The sequence below is a fragment of the Lipotes vexillifer genome, unplaced genomic scaffold (genome assembly GCF_000442215.2).
Source record: "Lipotes vexillifer unplaced genomic scaffold, Lipotes_vexillifer_v1.1 scaffold683, whole genome shotgun sequence".
Lineage (NCBI taxonomy): Eukaryota > Metazoa > Chordata > Mammalia > Artiodactyla > Lipotidae > Lipotes > Lipotes vexillifer.
The window spans coordinates 845,982-864,875 of NW_006779881.1; the positions used below are offsets into that span (position 1 = coordinate 845,982).

The 18,894-nt window shown below is 35.7% G+C and overlaps 1 protein-coding gene across 1 annotated transcript in view; it reads left to right on the forward strand.

Annotated features, from left to right (window-relative positions):
• Nucleotides 1-18,894, forward strand: part of FOXJ3 (forkhead box J3) — a gene marked incomplete at its 5' end in the record, with an annotated part of 112,753 nt that overhangs the window by 26,004 nt on the left and 67,855 nt on the right. Inside the window, one exon of the mRNA XM_007453019.1 lies at nt 3,966-4,040. Within this exon, the coding sequence (XP_007453081.1) occupies nt 3,966-4,040 (75 nt within the window). The remainder of the gene's footprint in view (nt 1-3,965; nt 4,041-18,894) is intronic.

Sequence of the window (18,894 nt, forward strand, 5' to 3'; positions counted from 1 at the left end):
TTTGGATTTGGAGTATTGTTTATGATTTCATTTTATCTTCACTATTATTTTATTAGTTATACCTCTTCCTAAATTTTGTTTTAGGATATGATTACTCTAGGGTTTACCACCCACATCTTTAACTTATCCCACTCTTACCTTCATTATACCATTTTATGTGTAGTGTAAGAACTTTATAAACCTTATACAGTTGACCCTTGAACAACCCGGGGACTAAGGGGCGCTGACCCCTGCACAGTCGAATGTATAACTTTACAATTGTCCCCCCATATCCATGGTTCCTCATCTGCAGATTCAACCAACCTTGGATTGTATAGTACTGTAGTATGTATTTATTGGAAAAGTCCGCATATAAGTGGACCCATATAATTCAAACCTGTGTTGTTCAAGGGTCAGCTGTACTTCTAATTCCCCTGAGCCAACCTTTGTGTTATTGTTATTGTACATTTTACTTTTACATGTTATAAATCTCATAAATAATTGTTATACTTGCTTTAGACAGTTATCTTTTAAAGGCATTACAGATAAGAAAAAGTGATTTTTAAAATTTGCTTTCATTTTCACAGTTTCTGGAACTCTTCATTTCTTTTTGTAGATCCAGGTTTCCATTTGGTATCATACTTCTGCCTGAAGAACTTCCTTCCAATATTGCCAGCCAACTGGCGGTACAATAAATGACTTCTTTCAGCTTTTGTTTGTCTAGAAGTCTTTATTTTGCCTTCATTTCTGAGAGATATTTTTACTGCATATAGAATTGACTTTTTTTTTCTCTTAGTGTTTTAAAGATGTCACTTTGTTGTCTTCTAAGTTGCGTGGTTTTTGAGACATCACTGTAATTCTAATCTTTATTTCTCTGTACATAATCTTTCTTTTTTTCTCTTGCTGCCCTTCAAGATGTTCTCTTCATTTTGATTTTCAGCTTTTGGGCTATAATGAATATAGTTGTGTGGATTTTTAATTCCTTCTGCTTGGTGTTCTCTGAAATTCTTGGATCTGTGATTTGATGTCCTGCATTACTTTTGGATGCTTCTTGTCTGTTACATCTTCAAATTTTTCGTCTACCCTATTCTTTTCCATTTCTCCTTCTGGGACTCTAATTACATGTATTGTTCCACAGTTCTTGGATTATCTTTTTTTTTTTGTATTTGTGTATATGTGCATGCTCATGTGCATGTGTGTTATTTTGGATAATTTCTATTGATCTAGCCTCAAGATAACCTGAGCCTTTTCCTAATTGGGTCCAGTCTACTGATGAACCATCTAGGGAATCCTTTATCTTTTATCATGTTTTTTATTTCTATTATTGACATTTGACTCTTTCTTATAGCTTACACATCTCTGTTGAAATTCCCTATCTCTTTATGCAAGTTGTGCACTTTTTTCTAGTTGGTGCCAGAACATATTAGTCATAGCTTTTTAAAAGTTTTTGTCTGATAGCGTCATCTCTCAGTTGGGTTTTGTTGATTACTTTATCTCTTGACAATGGGCTTTTTTCTTTTTTCTTGCTTTTCCATGTGTCTTACAATTTTTGATTGAGTTCCAGCTACATGTGTAGAAGAATGGTAGAGATAGAAGTAAATACTATTTGTACCTGTAAATGGACAAGCATCTTTTTTCACAGGCCATTTTTGTGGGGAGTCGGATTACACTCATCAGTAGTTGAGCTGGATTTGGGTTTTGTTGTTGGTATCTTTGCCTTTAGTATACCACAGACTTTACGTTCCTCCTGCAGTAGACTCCTGTTACCTTGTGCTTGGAGTGGGAGGCTTGGGTGCTGTAGGGTTTTCTCAGTTTTCCTGTTTTCTCTTTAGGTTTACTTGTCTCTGCCCACCTTGCTACAGATAGGGGTTTCTGTCCATGCTCCTGCCCCTCCTCTCTCTGAAGGTTGTCATTACTTGTTATTCACTGCTGGGCTTGTGGTAGGGGCTGGTGGGTTTTTTTCTTGGCGGGGGGGGGGGTGTCTTGATCCAGCCTTAGTCTTATTCAGGCCGTTGGACTTGGGGGTGGGGCTTTTTCAGTGTTTTTTTTTTCCCTCAGCCAGGTTAGTTATCCTTGCTTATCCAGTTACCTTTGCGTGGGAGTTTCCTGTCCCTTTCCCAGCTACAGTCACCCTCCACCTCAGCATGGTGTATTGGTGTAGGATACTGGCTCCTGGATAGTTTCTGACACTTGTCTCATAGGTAAAAGGATTTTGCTTCCTCCATCAGCAGATCTTTGCCTGTATCCTGGGAAAGTGTTTCCTATCCCTCCCTAGAGGCAGAAGGGCTTTGTTTCCATTCTTTCCTCAGAAGTAATCTTTGCCAGAGCCCTGTGGGTGAGAAGTTTTGTTACCCCTACCTCAAACTTAAGTTTTTTGCTTTGTAAGATCTGTAGAAGGTGGTGTGGCTTTTTTCCCCCTCGTGGCCATTAGTTACCTCCTTCCTGCTTATGCCACAAAGGAGACTTTCTCTGTTTTCCTTTCCGGCCCCCAGTCTTTCTTGTGAGCATACGGTGAAGGTCCAAGAGCTTCTTCTGAGCTTGAGAGTGAGTGGAAATTTCCCTTGTGTCTGAGGTCCTTGCTACTTTAAACTGATACCATGCTTGGCCTTTCAAATTTTAGCTAATTTCTTGGGTGCTTGAATGGTGGCCATCTCTTTCTCCCATATTCTGCTGAAAAGTGAGACAGTTTGTCCCCATTCTCCTTGAATGGGCTTATCCCTCTTAGGAATTTTATTTGTTGGGCTGCTTTGCAACCTCAGCTCTCTGATGTGGCTTAAAAATAGACTTTTTTTTTGGCTTACCCATTGGTTTCTCATTGTTTGGGAGGGATCATCAGTCTTTGTAGCTGTTTACATTCCAGGTAGAGGTGGAACTCCCATTCATAAGTTTTAATTGATGTTTGGTAATAAGATAGGCTTGAATTTACATTCTCTGGTCATCTTTTAAAAACTTCTTTAATCCCAGTATTGCCTCATGAGAGGCAAGTTTTAATGTAGGCATTGTTAGAGTTCCGAATTTTATATTAAAAATAAAATGACATTATGCCAAAAAATAACCCCATACCCAACATCCAATTCTAAGTAGTGGCTAAATGCAATTGGAGCCCCTCCACCAGATACCTGGCCATTTTGGAACAAACAAAATTATGAAATGGATTTTAGAGCATTTAATTAAGAAGAAATGGCCTTTGGGTATTTTCTGTAAAAGTTGTGGCATAGTCCTGTTTATTCATGAAAGATTTCCTGTTTCACAGATTCTCCAGGTCTCTAAGTGCGTTTTCCTTCCATCCAAGTTGTTTATTCTTTCTTGCTACATTGAGGAACCTACGTGTTCTTGCTGGCTTCTCTAGTCAGTGTCTTCCCATGTGGTTTTCTTTCTTAAATATTGTAGTGAGGACCTAATTGGTTTTTATGTACTCTTGTAATGGAGCAGTGGCATTTTTTTGTTTATAACTTTTTAAACTCATTAAAAAGTGGTAACACATGTGCCTTGTAAATCATTTGAACATTGCAGAAAAGTGAATGGAGGAAAATAATCATCACTTATAATTCCATGTAGAATAACTCTTAGCATTTTGCATTATGGCTTGTTTCCAAGAATAAATAAATTAGCTAATAAATATATATCACAATTAAAATCATAATATGCATACAATTTTATATTTGGTATTTAACGTTAATCACAGACATCTTCCTGCATCATTGAAAGGTCTTACTAAACATTTAAAATGGGACATATAGTCCATTATTTGGAGTTGCGCAAAATGCACTAGAAACTGTCTTTTCCAATAGCTACTCCCCTTTGTAGCATTCATAATTTGAAAATCAGAAAGGTTTAAATTTGAAGCTCATTTAAAAAACTTATTCCATTTGTAATTGTATATTCCAGTGCATAGAGATATTTAGGTTTCTGATTCTGTTTCTGAAGGGGGTTTTGGTTTTTGGATTCCAATGACCTTATGGCTTTTCTTTCTTTTTTAATTTCAGAATTCCATACGACATAATCTGTCGCTGAACAAGTGTTTCCTTAAAGTGCCTCGATCCAAGGATGACCCCGGAAAGGTAGGATTCATTTTCTTAAGATAAAATAATTGGATTCTTCGTTGTATCTGTTGGCATGTTTGAATCTGAGTTATATTTGTTATATAAAGAAAGAGAATTGGAATGAAAGCACTTAGGAGCTCGTCTAGTTCATTGATAAGGAAGCTTTGTGAAAGAGCAAGTCCTCCTTTACCCACCCTGCCCTATTCCACCTCACCTTACCTTACCCTTTTAGTTGATAATGCTTCATGGACCAGCCAGACAGGGAGAGATTTCTTTTTAAGCAGTGAGAAGCTAGCTAGCTAGTATAGAGCTGGTCCTCTGTTATAGTTTGCTGTTTCTAATCTAGTTTTTGTTTGGTTATTTTCTTGAGTGTTATGCGTTAAATTAAATTTGGCTTTTGAATTGCTTGTTGGAACCACAATTTATTATTACATAGAGGAAGTGAATCTGTATGTAATTGACAAGTGGAAGTAACTCTTACCCTGAAGTAAAATTTTCTCCGTTATACCCTTGTTTTCTTAGTTGCTGTTTTTTCCTCTTCATTCCATTTATCTTTTGCCATTGTTACATTTTTAGTATTTTATCTGCAGAAACGTCCCTTTTTTTTGGTTTCAAAGCCATGTCAAATACATTGTGGCCTGAACTTGGTACTAGTTGCTTGGTTTCTAAAGCTCAGAGTACTTGGTTGGACCATATTTGGTTGTCATGATAAATTGTTAGTTAGATTAGGACTTTGAGATAGTTTATCTGTTGTCAAGCACACATTCTTTTTTGGATGGTTAGACTTCTTGTCATCTTCTTCAGGCTACTGTCCCTGGAAGAATTTTTCTAAAATGTAAGCCTGGTCATGTTATCACCCTGCTTAAAAGCACTCCCCAGTGTCCTGGAGATGTTTCTTTGTTATAAAATATCCTTTACTATCTTTTCCTTAATCTGCCTTTCTAGCAATGATTTTACCTCATTCAAGACTCACTGTGAAGAACTATCAATACTTGAGGTTTCCCAGACATGCCTTTCCTATGGTTTTCTCTTATTGCACAAACTCCCTCTACTTGTCTGCGTACTCCTTGTTTTTTAAGATTGAGCTGCAACACTACCCTCTGAAGTTTTTTTGTTTTCACATACTTCAGCTGAGTTTGTTGTTCCATCTTTTGAGTTCCTGTTACTTTGTCAGCATTGTAGTAGTTCCTAACTGGTTTCTCTATCCTGGGGCTTAGTATCTCCAGTTTATAGTAGCCAGCCATCTTTCAGAAAGGTTAACCTAATCATATGGTCTCTTTGTTTAAAATCTTCATTGGTTATCTATTGCCTTTAGGTTAAAGTCTGAACTTAAGAGGATAGGGACAGTATGTGTATTGTTCACTTTTTAGCCCCTGTTTCTTTTTAGCTGGTGGCACTGAGGAGACACTCTTGTTGAATGAATGAATGAATGTAAAGTTCACCCTTGAACAGTGCGTGGGTTAGAGGCACTGACCCTCTGCACAGTCGAAAATCCCAAGTATAATTTATAGTCAGCCCTTGGTATACACGGTTTCTGCGAATCCACAGTTCTACATCTCCAGATGCAACCAACTGCAATTGTAGTATTTAATGTTGAAAAAAATCCGTGTATGAGTGGACCCGTGCAGTTCAAACCTGTGTTGTTCAAGGTCAGCTGTATTGTATCCTCTGCTAGACTGTTAACTTCTTGAGGTTGGGCATGGAGAGTTATTCATCTCAATTGTAAAGCAGGCACTCTTACATAATGAATGTTTTATAGCACCTTCTATGATCTGCCCCATCAAGTTGGTTCTCAATAAGATTGAATAGATTATTGTAATAGTCTTATTTGACCCAGTTTATTATTTGTCTGTATTCATAACTCTCTAAGATTGTGAATAGGAATTGGTGAAATTTTTCTTTCCTTTAAAGCAGGCTTATTATAAAAAAAGAGGAATTATAACTTTTTATATTTGCTTCATTACAGTTTCTGATGGGTAGTGAGTGTATGTGAATCTGACTAAAAATCTTAATCGAGTTTAGAGATTAGCTGTTTTATTAGAGTTCTGTGAAGATACTAATTGGAATCTGTAAACATTTGATTCAGATTTGATTTTTAAATGAGGTTTAAATCATTAAAAAAAAACACCCATGAATGCTGAACTATATTATGTACTAAATTTTAACCAATTGGATATCTATTTTAAAAATCTTGTGCTGTTAGGTTTTTTTTTTGTGCAGAACTTAAAAGGTTTTTCTACCTTTAATTAAATAATATCATGGGGTAAGGCAGGTGAATAAGTAATACCATGTTATTCTTTGCAACTATTCATTTTGAATCAGGGTTGTCTTACTCCTGTGCAACCAAAACAGTACAGAAATAAATTGAATCCTGGGAGGTTAATAAAAGCTTTCAAGTTTTACCATTAGTCTTTAATTTTAAAGTTTCATTTTTATCAAAACACATCATTGTTTTCACTAACTTCAGTGATTATAGTAAATATACATTTGATATGATAAGTATCATACATTTATCACTGATGTGATAAATATCATACATTTGATAATACATTTCTACTAACAGAGTCATCTTTATTTTCAGTCTCAAGGTGAGATTTAAATACCCATTGTTCTTATTAATTTTGGTCAGAAGTATATGTTGTAAATCTGATCTTATAAAATACATTTATATGAATAAAATCATTTTAGTTTTTGATATCAAAATAAGATTTTTGTTTAAAAAAGTTCTATTGCTTAAAAAAAGTTTTGAAAACCTCAGATCTAGCCCATTTTATAGATGAGGAACTAAGTAAGGCCAGTAAATGAGGAATGACTTGCCCACGTTCAGTGTGGAATTAGAACCCAAGTGTATTGGCCAGACTTACTTGCAAGTCACAGAAACCTATTACAGACTAACTTAAGGGAGAAAATATCTGCAGGAAGGGCTGGAACTGGAGAGGATTCTTCAGTTGTTATCACCGGAGATGTCTCTTTACATCCCTTAGTTCTGCTAGCTTCTCTGATGGCTTCATTTTCAGCCCAATTTGTGACAGAGATGGCCATCAGGAGCTTCTGGCATATATTCTACTAGTTTACTAGTAGTTACTAGTTACTAGTTTAGTAACCCTTAGCAGTGAGTGAGTGAGTGGTGCCCTCCCCACCAAATCCCCTGGAGTACCACAAACATCTTAGAATGAGTGCCCAACAAGCAGAATACACTTGGTTTCTTGGTTCCTAGACTGGTGTTTTTTCCACTATACCAGTTTTCCTTGAAAGGGAAGCCAAAATGTTAGTTAAGTTTTGGTACTTATGAATTGTTTTTTCTTTTTGTATTACAGTGTTTCCTGGCATTTGAGGAGCTTTTCCAAAACCACCCTCACCACAGTGGGAGAAAACCATTGAGCCAAGGTGGGGTGGGAGTAGTTTTTGGTCTTGGGTGATGGGTGTACTTTAACCCCTTAGGATTTTGCTACCTGCTGCCATGATCCAGATGGGTCCGAGAGGTAGAGTTAGAAGTAGCTCATACAGCTTCTTCTTCCCTGTACTTTTATGGTATAACTCTGTTCAGTGTGTTATCAGGGAAGTGTAGAATCCAACGTCAACTTGAAAAGTATTGTTTAATTACAGGTGCTTTTATATGATTATTTATTCCTGACTCAATCCTTTATTTTCTAGAAGGTTTTGTCATAAAAGCCCTTAATATTTGATACTCTCCCATGTATATTGATGGTCTGAAATCCATTTTTCTCAGTTCCCTGAAACTAAATACAAACAGCTACATTATTGCTTTCTTTAAAAAGAAACCCAAAATGAAATTACATTTTGCATCCATAGCTCTGCTGCTTTTTTGGGGATAGATTTCTGTTTTCTTTTCCCTTGATTATAGCCTTGTTTCTGTATCCTGCAGTCTGTTTTGTTTTTTTGTGTTTTTTTTTTTTAATTCCTGTCTCTTATCTCTCCTCTTATCATTAGTTTTGTTTTTTGTATTTTTGTCTGGTTTTTTGATCTAATTTTTTTGGTAAAAGCCTTCTTATTCTGGAATTCACAAATGCCTCTTAATTATCTTCAAGGTAAGTATTTTGCTCACATTATGGAAAGACAAATCCTATCAGCTAAATTCAGTTTTCTAAAAAAATAGAGTTCTCTTTTTTTGCTTTCCAGCTTAATCTTTTCTCAACCTTGTTCCCTCTTCTCTGGCTCAGGAAAATGATACTTTGACTTTAAAGGAAATAAAAGATTATAAGAAGTAGTTTTAACAATTGCATAATTAATTAGCAATTGGGCTCTAAGAGAAATGAGATGATAGCTAAGAAGTTTAAGACCCCGTGAAGGCCCCCTGCCTGGCCTGAGAGAGATAACTACAGTGAATTCATAGTAAGAAGAGGTTTTTGGTTTTTGGATGCTTTTTCTTCCCTGGGGTGGGGAGGTTGTAAATGCTCAGTGGCTGTGGAGATTGGGGGTCTCCTGGGTTGTGAGGAGACAGCAGCTCACTGCTAGAGAATTAACTTTTGCAAGTTCTGAGATTGTGATTATTTTCTACTCCTGCCCTCTGTCATAATGTAAGTAAGAGACCATAACATAGTTGACTGATTGCTTTTGTTCAAAGGGTATTATTTTTTGGCCATGTTAGTATTGTGTTGTATTTATTTGTCAATTGTCTGTTATTTGTTAGTATCCTGTTTTGGTCATTTCATTTGTAAAGGGTTGTAGAAAGACTGGAGAGGTTTGAGAGAACATAAGATATAGCATTAAGTGATAAACAGTGTTGCAGGAATCATAGGTATGTACCTTGAAGAAGGAAGATAGTATTAAGTTTAATAATAGTCTTAAAGTAGATGTATGATTTTTGTAAGGAAGAAGTTGACGTCTTATCTGTGTCTTTGAATAAAACCAAGCAGGAAGTAGAACTTAAAGATAGGCAAGAGTTCAGCTGGACAGAAATAAGTACATCATATTATTGGAGTGAAAAAACACTCATAGGGTTCCCAAGAGAGGCTTTAGAGTTTGCTACTTCTAAAGCACTTCAAGGAGAGAAGAAATTATTTCCCTTCGTAGTTTTAACTCATGATAGGTAAGAACCCCCTTTTGAAGGCTGAGAAGAGGACATGATCAAGAGCAACCCATCAGAACAAAGTTGAGATGGAATCAGGAATTAAGGGAATTAATGTAAGTACTAACATGAGGTCAAGAGTGAAGAAATGGGTTGATGCCAAGAGTGCATGTTAAGGCAGAAGTGGATTATGAATGTAAGGCGGTCAGTTAGACAAACCAGGGTTAGAAAACCCAGACGAAGCATTGAGAGAGGCATTCAGAGAAGATTTGAAAAATTGGGTTAGATAAGAGATGAGGGTCTGATTCAGAGAGACAACACTGCAGAAACAGAAAGTAGTGCTGTCACAGACCCTGACGGTACACTGTTCGTCAAAGCAGTTTAGTTAGAGCTGCCTTTTACTTGCACATGCAGTAGTCTCTGTTCTTAAGGGTGGGGAATAACAGTTTGCTGCTTGCTGTTGGCCTTTTTTCTTTTCCAGATCTAAACTGCTTTTTAAAAAATAATTTTTTTGCCCTCAGATTAATATTTAAAAAAATTACACATGGTAAAATTTACTCTTTGGCGTGTAATTCTAGTAGTTTGACCAGTGCATACAGTGTAAGCATCACCATGGTCAAGATACAGAACAGTATTGCCCCTTGGTAGTCAGTGCCCCCCTGCTCCCACTCCAAGTCCTGGCAACCACTGATCTATTTTTTGTTCTTTTCCAGAAATTCGTATAAGTGGGTCTCATACAGTAGGTGGCCTTTTGAGTCTGACTTATTTCACTTAGCATAATGCATTTAAGATCCATCTGTGCTGTTAGTGTCAGCAGTTCCATTTTATTTCATATAGTTCATCTTACGGATTTACCAGTTTAGTCACCGTTTGAAGAGCATGTGGGTTGTTGCCAGTCATAAGTTATTTGAGCATCAAGTTTTTTTCTTTTAGGCTTAGATTCAATAATTAATTTGATAAATACTGAGATACAAGACAGTGTTGAATTAACCTAAACTAGTAACATGTAAGTCATACTATCATCATATGTGAGTTACAGTAAATATTATATGAGTTATAGTAAATATAGGTGAGCTGTCTGTCTCTTGGAAATCAGTTGTGATGTAGTAAAACCTTATTTGTCTTCAAGTTAAATAATTTCTAAAAAGATTAGGTTAAGGCACTGATGATTTAAAAACAAGGCGTGGCCAACTATTAATTGCTTAATAGAATATACTGTTTTTAAGTATCCTTAACATTTAGAGAAACCATTTACTATACTACAATCATTATACTAATTACATATTATTAATTTTTTTAACATCTTTATTGGAGTATAATTGCTTTACAGTATTGTGTTAGTTTCTGCTGTATAACAAAGTGAATCAGCTATATGTATACATATATCCCCATATCCCCTCCCTCTTGCGTCTCCCTCCCACCCTCCCTATCCCACCCCTCTAGGTGGTCACAAAGCACCGAGCTGATCTCCCTGTGCTATGTGGCTGCTTCCCACTAGCTATCTGTTTTACATTTGGTAGTGTATATATGTCAGTGCCATTCTCTCACTTCATCCCAGCTTACCCTTCACCCGCCCCATGTCCTCAAGTCCATTCTCTACGTCTGTATTCCTGTCCTGCCCCTAGGTTCTTCAGAACCATTTTTTTTTTTTTTAGATTCCATATATATGTGTTAACATACGATATTTGTTTTTCTCTTTCTGACTTACTTCACTCTTACATAGTATTTTTAATCCATTGATTAAGAGTGAGTTCCTTAATCATCTTTTCTGGGCAACACTTAGATTAATTTGATAATCAATGTAAAAGTAATAAAAGACTGTATTTGTTCAACAAGAATGTTCCAGAGACCTGAGCTGGCATTGGAATAGTTTTTGTCCATACATTCATTCAGTCAGTTAGCCACCCAAGCTACCTGCCTTTGAGTGCCTACTGTGTATTGACTGTTCGTAGCCTATTTTTGTGGTCTCAGTAGAGTGATTATTTAACCTGTTGCCCAAACTAGAAACTTCTGAGAATAAAAAGACATTTTTCTCAGTTATGTATAGGCAATAGGTATAAACCAAGACTAAAACCGGGAAGGATGTTCACTCTGTCTATATGGTGCATGCAAATGCTATACCTTGGAGTTGTGGGCAGCTACCCAGGAGCCAGCACCCTAAGATGATGGAGGGGAAAAAAAAAAAACCTTTAAAATTGGATTGCCATATCTAAACTGGGAGAGAAAAAACATTGAGACACATGGTCTGAAGCCAAAGAAGTCAGGGGCAAAAGGGATCCAGTACTATGTCTGAGGCTCTTGATATGGTGTGCACTGAGAGCAGAGAATAGTCTCTGATGATTCACTTTACCAATGAGCATATATACATGATAATATAGTTAGTTAAAACATAAAATTCACAGATTTAGCCATTGGAATGGCTAGCTATTTATGACAGGGACTGCTTTCCCCAGGAATATGAAATTAATATTAACTTCTTGGGTTTATTTATATTTAATCAGATAATGGCATTTTTATTAGGCTGTTTCTAATCTAAGAGCTGTTAAAGAAAGGTCATATCAGTGTGTAATAGAGCAGGGGCTTTGTACTGACATAAAATTTCAGTCAGAAATTATTGGAATAATTAAAATGTACTTTATTTGAAGTGATATTTTGTAATGATGAAAATAAAGGCATTTAAGTCCATTGTTCATCTCTGACACATCTTGAAGTTGGCAGGTGATTCGGTTTTGGAAAATGTGTTCAGAGCTGGACAATTCTAGTTTGTGATCTTTCTTTGGGATTTTACAGACTAAGACATTGCCTTCTCCAGGAGGACGTTAACTTGCTGTACCAGAATTGTTGATATAAGTTAATAATAATGTCTACATTTGTATGTAGCTTTACAGACTAGGGGGCTATTTTACATGCATTATCTCAATCTTTAAAACAAAGTTGTATTCAGGCCTCAGTTTTAGATAGTGATCTTTAAGTCCATAGTAGATTTTTCCATAACAGATTAGTTCACATAAATCTCATATAATGGAACGTCACATAAATGGAATCATTTGGTATATACTCTATGTCTATCTTCTTTCATTCAGCATAATGTCTGTGATGCTATTGCATATGTCAGTTGTTTCTTATTATTGCTAAGTAGTATTCCATTGTATGGATATACCACAATTTTTTGTCCATTTATCTGTTGGTGGACGTCTGGGTTGTTTTCAGTTTAGGGCTATTATGAACAAGCTACTAAGAAATTCTTATACAAGTTTTCTATGGACATAATGCTTTCGTTTCTCTTGAATAATGGAAGGATTGTTATGTCAAAGGGTAGATGGAACATTAACTTGATAAGAAACTGCTAAATCTTTCTCCACAGTGGTTGTGTATTTTACATTCCCAGTAGCAAGACATGTGAGTTCCAGTTGCTTCATATCCTGACAGTTGATATCACCTATCTTTTTTAAAATTACTTTTTATTGGAGTATAGTTGATTTACAATGTTGTGTTAGTTTCTGCTGTACAGCAAAGTGAATCAGTTATACATATCCACTTTTTTAAAGATTCTTTTCCCATATAGGTCATTACAGAGTACTGAGTAGAGTTCCCTCTATCTTTTTAATTTTAGTCATTTTAGAAGATGTGATGTAGTGTCTCATAATGGTTTTACTTTGAACTTTCCTGATGACCATTGATTTTGAGCATCTTTTTTATGTGCTTAGCTGTCATTTGTATATCTTCACTTCTTAAAGTTCTTTTAAAGTCTTTTGCAATTTTTTTTCTTTTAAAATTTGGTTGTCATTATTACTGAGTTGTAAGAGTTTTATGTATATTTTAGATATGTCTTTTCTTGGATTTATATTGTGTAAACATTTTTTCAAAATGTGATTTGCCTTTTTGTTTTCATAATAATGTCTTAAAAAGAGAAGTTTTAGATTTGATGAAGTCTAATTTATTAGTTTTTAATTTAATGATTAACGACTTGTGTGTCCTCTCCAGGAAATCAACCAAGGTCATAAATATTTTCTCCTCTGTTTTCTTCTGTAGGTTTTATAGTTTTTACATTTAGGTCTGTGATCCATTTCAAATGAATGTTTATGTATGGAGTGTTTAATCTTCCTGTTGAATTGTTCTTTTATCTTTATGAAATGTTCTTAATTTCTTCCAATACTCTTTGTCTTAAAACTTTGTCTAATATTAATATAGCTACTACAACTTTCTTGTGCAACTTCATGGTATATTTTTTTCAGGTATTTGGCTTTTTTTTTTTGCGGTCCGTGGGCCTCTCACTGTGTGGCCTCTCCCGTTGCGGAGCACAGGCTCCGGACGCGCAGGCTCAGCGGCTCCGTGGCACGTGGGATCCTCCCGGACCGGGGCACGAACCCGTGTCTCCTGCGTCAGCAGGCGGACTCTCAACCACTGTGCCACCAGGGAAGCCCCTCTAGTATTTTGCTTTTAATCTATAAATGTCTTTGTATTTAAAGTGTGTGTCTTATAAACAGCATGTAGCCATTGACTCTTCCTTCTTAAATTCAGTGTAACAGTCTGTGCCTTCTAATTGGAGTGCTTAGTCTGTATTTAATATGATTTTGGTTTGGTTGTTCTTTTTTTTTTCTTTTGTTTCTGTGTTGCTTCATTTTTGCAACCTTTGTGGTTAATCAAATATAGTATTCTATTTTATTTTCTCTAATGACTTATTAGCTATATGCTCCTTTTCTTAATTTTTCAGTAGTCATTCTAGAGCTTAACAGTATGTATTGTTAACTTATCAAAGTCTATTTTGATGTAATATTATACCACTTTTCACTTTACACCTCACACTTCATACCACTTACTGCTTGCCTCTTCCCATCCATTTCACAAGCATAATAACCCTACAACAGTATAATTCCATTTATCTACCCATCCTTTTCTTTGTGCTGTTGTCATATCTTGTACTTCTCCTTGCATCATAAATCCCACCTTAGGATTTGTTTTATTTGCCTTAAAAGGTTAGTTGTGTTTTAAGGAAGTTATTTTGACTAAAATATTTTCCTAATTTTTTATCTTTTCTGATGTTCTTTTCTGTAAATCCAAATTTCAATCTGATATCTTTCCTCTTTAGCCTAACAACATCCTTTGGCATTTCTTGTAGTGCAGGACTGTAGGCAACACATTTTGTAGGCTTTTGTTTACTTGCAAAGGTCTTTATTTCATCCTCGTATTTTTGGGGGGTGTGGAATATTGAGTTTTTTGGGTTTTCCCCATCTTTCAGACCTTTGAAGATGTTCCATCATCCTTGGTCTCCATTATTTCTGGAGAAAAGTCAGCTGTCATTTATAATATACTTTTATTTTCTTGTATGTAATATGCCCTTCCCCAACCCTCCTCTGGTAGCGTTCAAGATTTTTTTCTTTATCTTTAGATTTAAGCAGTCTGTGATGTGCCTCAGTGTGGTTTTCTTTATTCTGCTTGGAATTTGCTAACCTAGGATCAATAAGAAGGGGTTTTCATCCAAATCTGAGATATTTTTGGTCATTATTTCTTTTTAAAAAAATATGGCCCCATTTTCTCTCGTTTGCTTTTAGTGTCCAATTAAAATATGATAGACCATTTGACATGGTTTCATAGGTCATTCTGGCTTTATTAATTTTCCTTTGTTCTTTTCCTTTTTGTTCCTTATGTTGGGTACTTTTCACTGATCTAGCTTCAAGATCTCTGGCTCTCTGACTCTGTTCTGTCACATCTGGTGAATTATTGGACTTTTTGTTTCTAGAATTTCCATTTGATCCTTTTTTGTGTATGTTAAGAGAAAACTGGTGAAATGAGTTTAACCATTTGCTTTGATGCTGGAACATTAGGGCTTCTGTGTTGTCTCCAGCCAGTTTGTGGACATGAGACATGCCTAGGAGCTTCTGCTTCACTGTGGATTTTTATAATAAGAAGGTATGTAGTACTGTCCTGATCTATATAGGGTTTAGAACCTAATCCATTCTTTCATCTAATTCCTTACATCATCCCTGATGTTTTGAGATTATGGGTTTTTATATGAAAACAAAGTAATTAGAAGAAATGAGATTTAAAAAAATAATTATTTTAATGATAAATAGCATGGATTATTGTGTCACCTCCAATTGTCTCCTTCCTCTAATCTCTGTTACCTTTGTTCCATCTATAACATTGCTGCCTTAAGCTGTGATACACTAATAAACACACAGACCTACCTCTAATGCTACATTTTCAACCCTAGCCCTCAGCTTCATCTCCCTGAACTTTATATTGATGCTATACTGCACCATTGTTTTTGGATTTATGATGCAGTTAAATATCTTCCTGTTGTTGCCCATACTCTTCACTGTATCTAGGTAGTCTTTCTTTCTATTTTACTCATTGTTTAATGCCCAGCTCAAGTGTCAGCATTACTCTGAAAGGAGGTAACCTTTCTTTTTCTCTGTTTCACCTTTTTCCTTCCTCCTTCCCTTCCTCCATTCATGCTTTCCTTCCTCCCTCCTTCCCTATTTTCACCTCTTATTACCATAGTTCTTTGAATATACCACTGTTACAGCTCCTAAATGGTGTAGCTATCTGTATTTTGATCTATTCCACCCAGCTGTGAGTTTTTCATTGACAAGGATTGGGTCTTTTTCATTTTCATAGGCCCATAGCACCTAGCATAATATTTGATATATAGCAGATGTTTAATACATGTTTATCACAAGAATAAACATGTCTTTTCCTAGTTAACTAAGAAGTTAACTATATTCTTTTAACAGCTATTCTGTTGTTCTTAAGGAAACTTTTCTAATTGTATATTAATTCTCTTGCTGTTTTAAATTAAAGGCTGGTTTTTAGATGTTCTAGAAATTGTCACTTTGCTTCTTTTCACTCAGACCTTTTCTTTTGATCAGCAAGCCAGGGGTCAAGATAATTTATTTCACTTCTTAATATTAACTCACATATACTTTGAATTTGAGAGACTTTGGAGTTCCTATTCTTTGGGTAGGTGAACTGCTTGACTTACTCTGACATTAATGACTATTTAGAACTTCTATCAAGACTAACGTGGTCCAAAGGAAAGCCAGGAAACAGCTTGAAATCAAGAAACTTGAATTCTTTATGGACATTACCACCTACTTTGCTTTGTGACAAGTGACTTTTGACTCTGTTGGGTATACCACTATATTAGATTAGAGCTCCTTGATTCCAGTTTTTTTCTTAATTAAAAAATATTTTTTATTGAGATATAATTCACATACCTTAAAATTTACCCTTTAAAATTGTGTGATTCAGTGGTTTTCATTATATTTGCAAAGTTGTGCAACCACCACTATCTAATTCCAGGACATTTTCATTTTTAATTAATTAGTTAATTTCTTTATTGGCTGCGTTGGGTCTTCGTTGCTGCGCACAGGCTTTCCCTAGTTGAGGTGAGAGGGGGCTGCTCTTCGTTGTGTCATGCAGGCTTCTCATTGCGGTGGCTTCTCTTGCTGTGGAGCACGGGCTCTAGGTGTGCGGGCTTCAGTAGTTGCAGCACACGGGCTCAGAAGTTGTGGCACGCGGGCTCAGTAGTTGCGGCATGTGGGCCCTTAGAGCGCGCAGGCTTCAGTAGTTGTGACACGTGGGCTCAGTAGTTTTGGCTCGTGGGCTCTAGAGTGAATGCTCAATAGTTGTGGCTCATGGGCTTAGTTGCTCTGCGGCATGTGGGATCTTCCCAGACCAGGGCTCGAACCCGTGTCCCCTGCATTGGCAGGCAGATTCTTAACCACTGCACCACCAGGGAAGTCCGACATTTTCATTTTATCAGTCCAAAAACAAACCCACTTCTCATTACCAGGTACCCTCCCTCATCCTCCAAACTTCTGGCAACCAGTAATTTACTTTCCATCTCTATAGATTTGCTTATTTTGGACATTTTATATAAATGGAATCATACAGTATGTGACCTATTGTGTCTGGCTTCTTTCATTTAATGTAAGGCTTTCAGGGTCATCTATGTTGTAGCATATAGCGGCATTTTATTCCTTTTTTATGACTGAATGATATTTCATTGTTCTAATTTGTTAAGATTTTTACTTTATGACTTTTATTCTTTAAAAGAAGTCTTCCAAAGCACAATTAGAAAATTTATCATCATCTTAAGAATTATTTCATCATTACCCATCAGTTTTTCTCCATCATGCCCAACCACTAAAATAACAAGAATATAGCAGAATGATTGAATGACCTAGAAGGACAATGAAGTAACAAAATTATCGCTATTACCCTTCAGTTTTCTTATTGTGTTGCCCAAAGTATAGCATCCTTCAAGAAGGTATAATAAAAGTCTGTAGATGCCATTTAAGTCTAGTCTTTTTTTGTTTTTTTCCCCTTTAGTTTTCATTGAACATAGTTGAGAGTTTAGGTATTTTTTTTCTGCTCATAATGGCAAAGAGATGAAAATTGACAGAGGAAAATTGTTTACTGTTATCAGTAGAATCAGAAGATAAATACAGACAGCAACACTCTAATTATGATGGTGAAATTGAGTGGATGATATTATAGATTAGCTTTCCCAAACCCAAGAAATACTGAGTTAGTGATATATTTCTAAGGACAAAATATACCTGCTATTCTCATCCATTTAGTCATTCAACAAGAAGGTCTTCATCATGCAGTACTTTGTGACTAGAATCTGAATCATCCCGTTTTTCCCTGGGAAGTCATGTTACAGTATTTTTCATCTTTTATGATGTTTGTGCACCAAAATTCACTTGATATGGTTCATAAGTGGACAGATCCTGAAGTCTGATGTATAAACAGAAGTGCTTACAAGGAAATAAATGATATAGAAATGAAAACATTAATTGGATTCATCATTCTATTTGGGATTTATAAACCAAATATGAAAATGTTTTTTGCAGTTATGGAGCAGAGATGGCCATCCTTCAACAAAATTCTGAGCCATCAAAAATTACAAATGTATTGCATATTGAAAAGTAGAAGAACAGGAAGTAATAATATGCTAGAATCTGTTAAATATATATTTATAATCTGGAATCAGCATTGCCTTTTGATAGCAAAATACAAGAGAAAAACCCCCACAAGTAATAAAGTAGAACATTTTAGAGACTGGAAATCTGGAATCAGTATTTACAAGATAGATGTTTTAGTTTCATACACGACAGTTTAAGCACTTACATTCAAAAGACACTGACCATTTGATATACATACCTTCAAAACCAGAAAAATTGACTTTTAAATATGTATTATATATATAAAATATAGAAAGTTTGGGTTTGCTATGTTTATTTTTTTGGGAGGGGTTTGCTCTGTTTAAATTCCTACTAAAATATCTCATACAGGGTTTTTCTCCACAATCCTTTTATTATTTATTCTGTATATTATTTGCAAAGTGGCTTAACTATAAACAAGAAGAGTCTGTTGGACACAGGTGGTAAATAAATGCTGATGACTAGTTTTCCTGATGTACACTTAGGGCTGATTGTCATGATTACTCTATAAAAGAGATATGAGGAAAGTGGATCAAAGGTTTTGTAACTTGTCCAAGGTTATCGAACCAGATCTGGGATTTGAATCCAGGTCTATGGGTTAATAGATGTTCTCTTCAGGACATCACATGACCTTTTAAGTATTGTATAGGCACACATCATTTTATTGTGCTTTGCAGATATTGCATTTTTAATAAATTGAAGGTTTGTGGCAACCCTGTGTTAAGCAAGTCTATTGGGCACCATTTTTCCAACAGAATTTGCTCACTTCACGTCTCTGTGTCACATTTCAATAATTCTTGCAATATTTCAAGCTTTTAAATTATTGTTATAATTGTGATGGTGATTTGTGATCAGCGATCTTTTTTTTTTTTTTTTTTTTTTTTTTTTT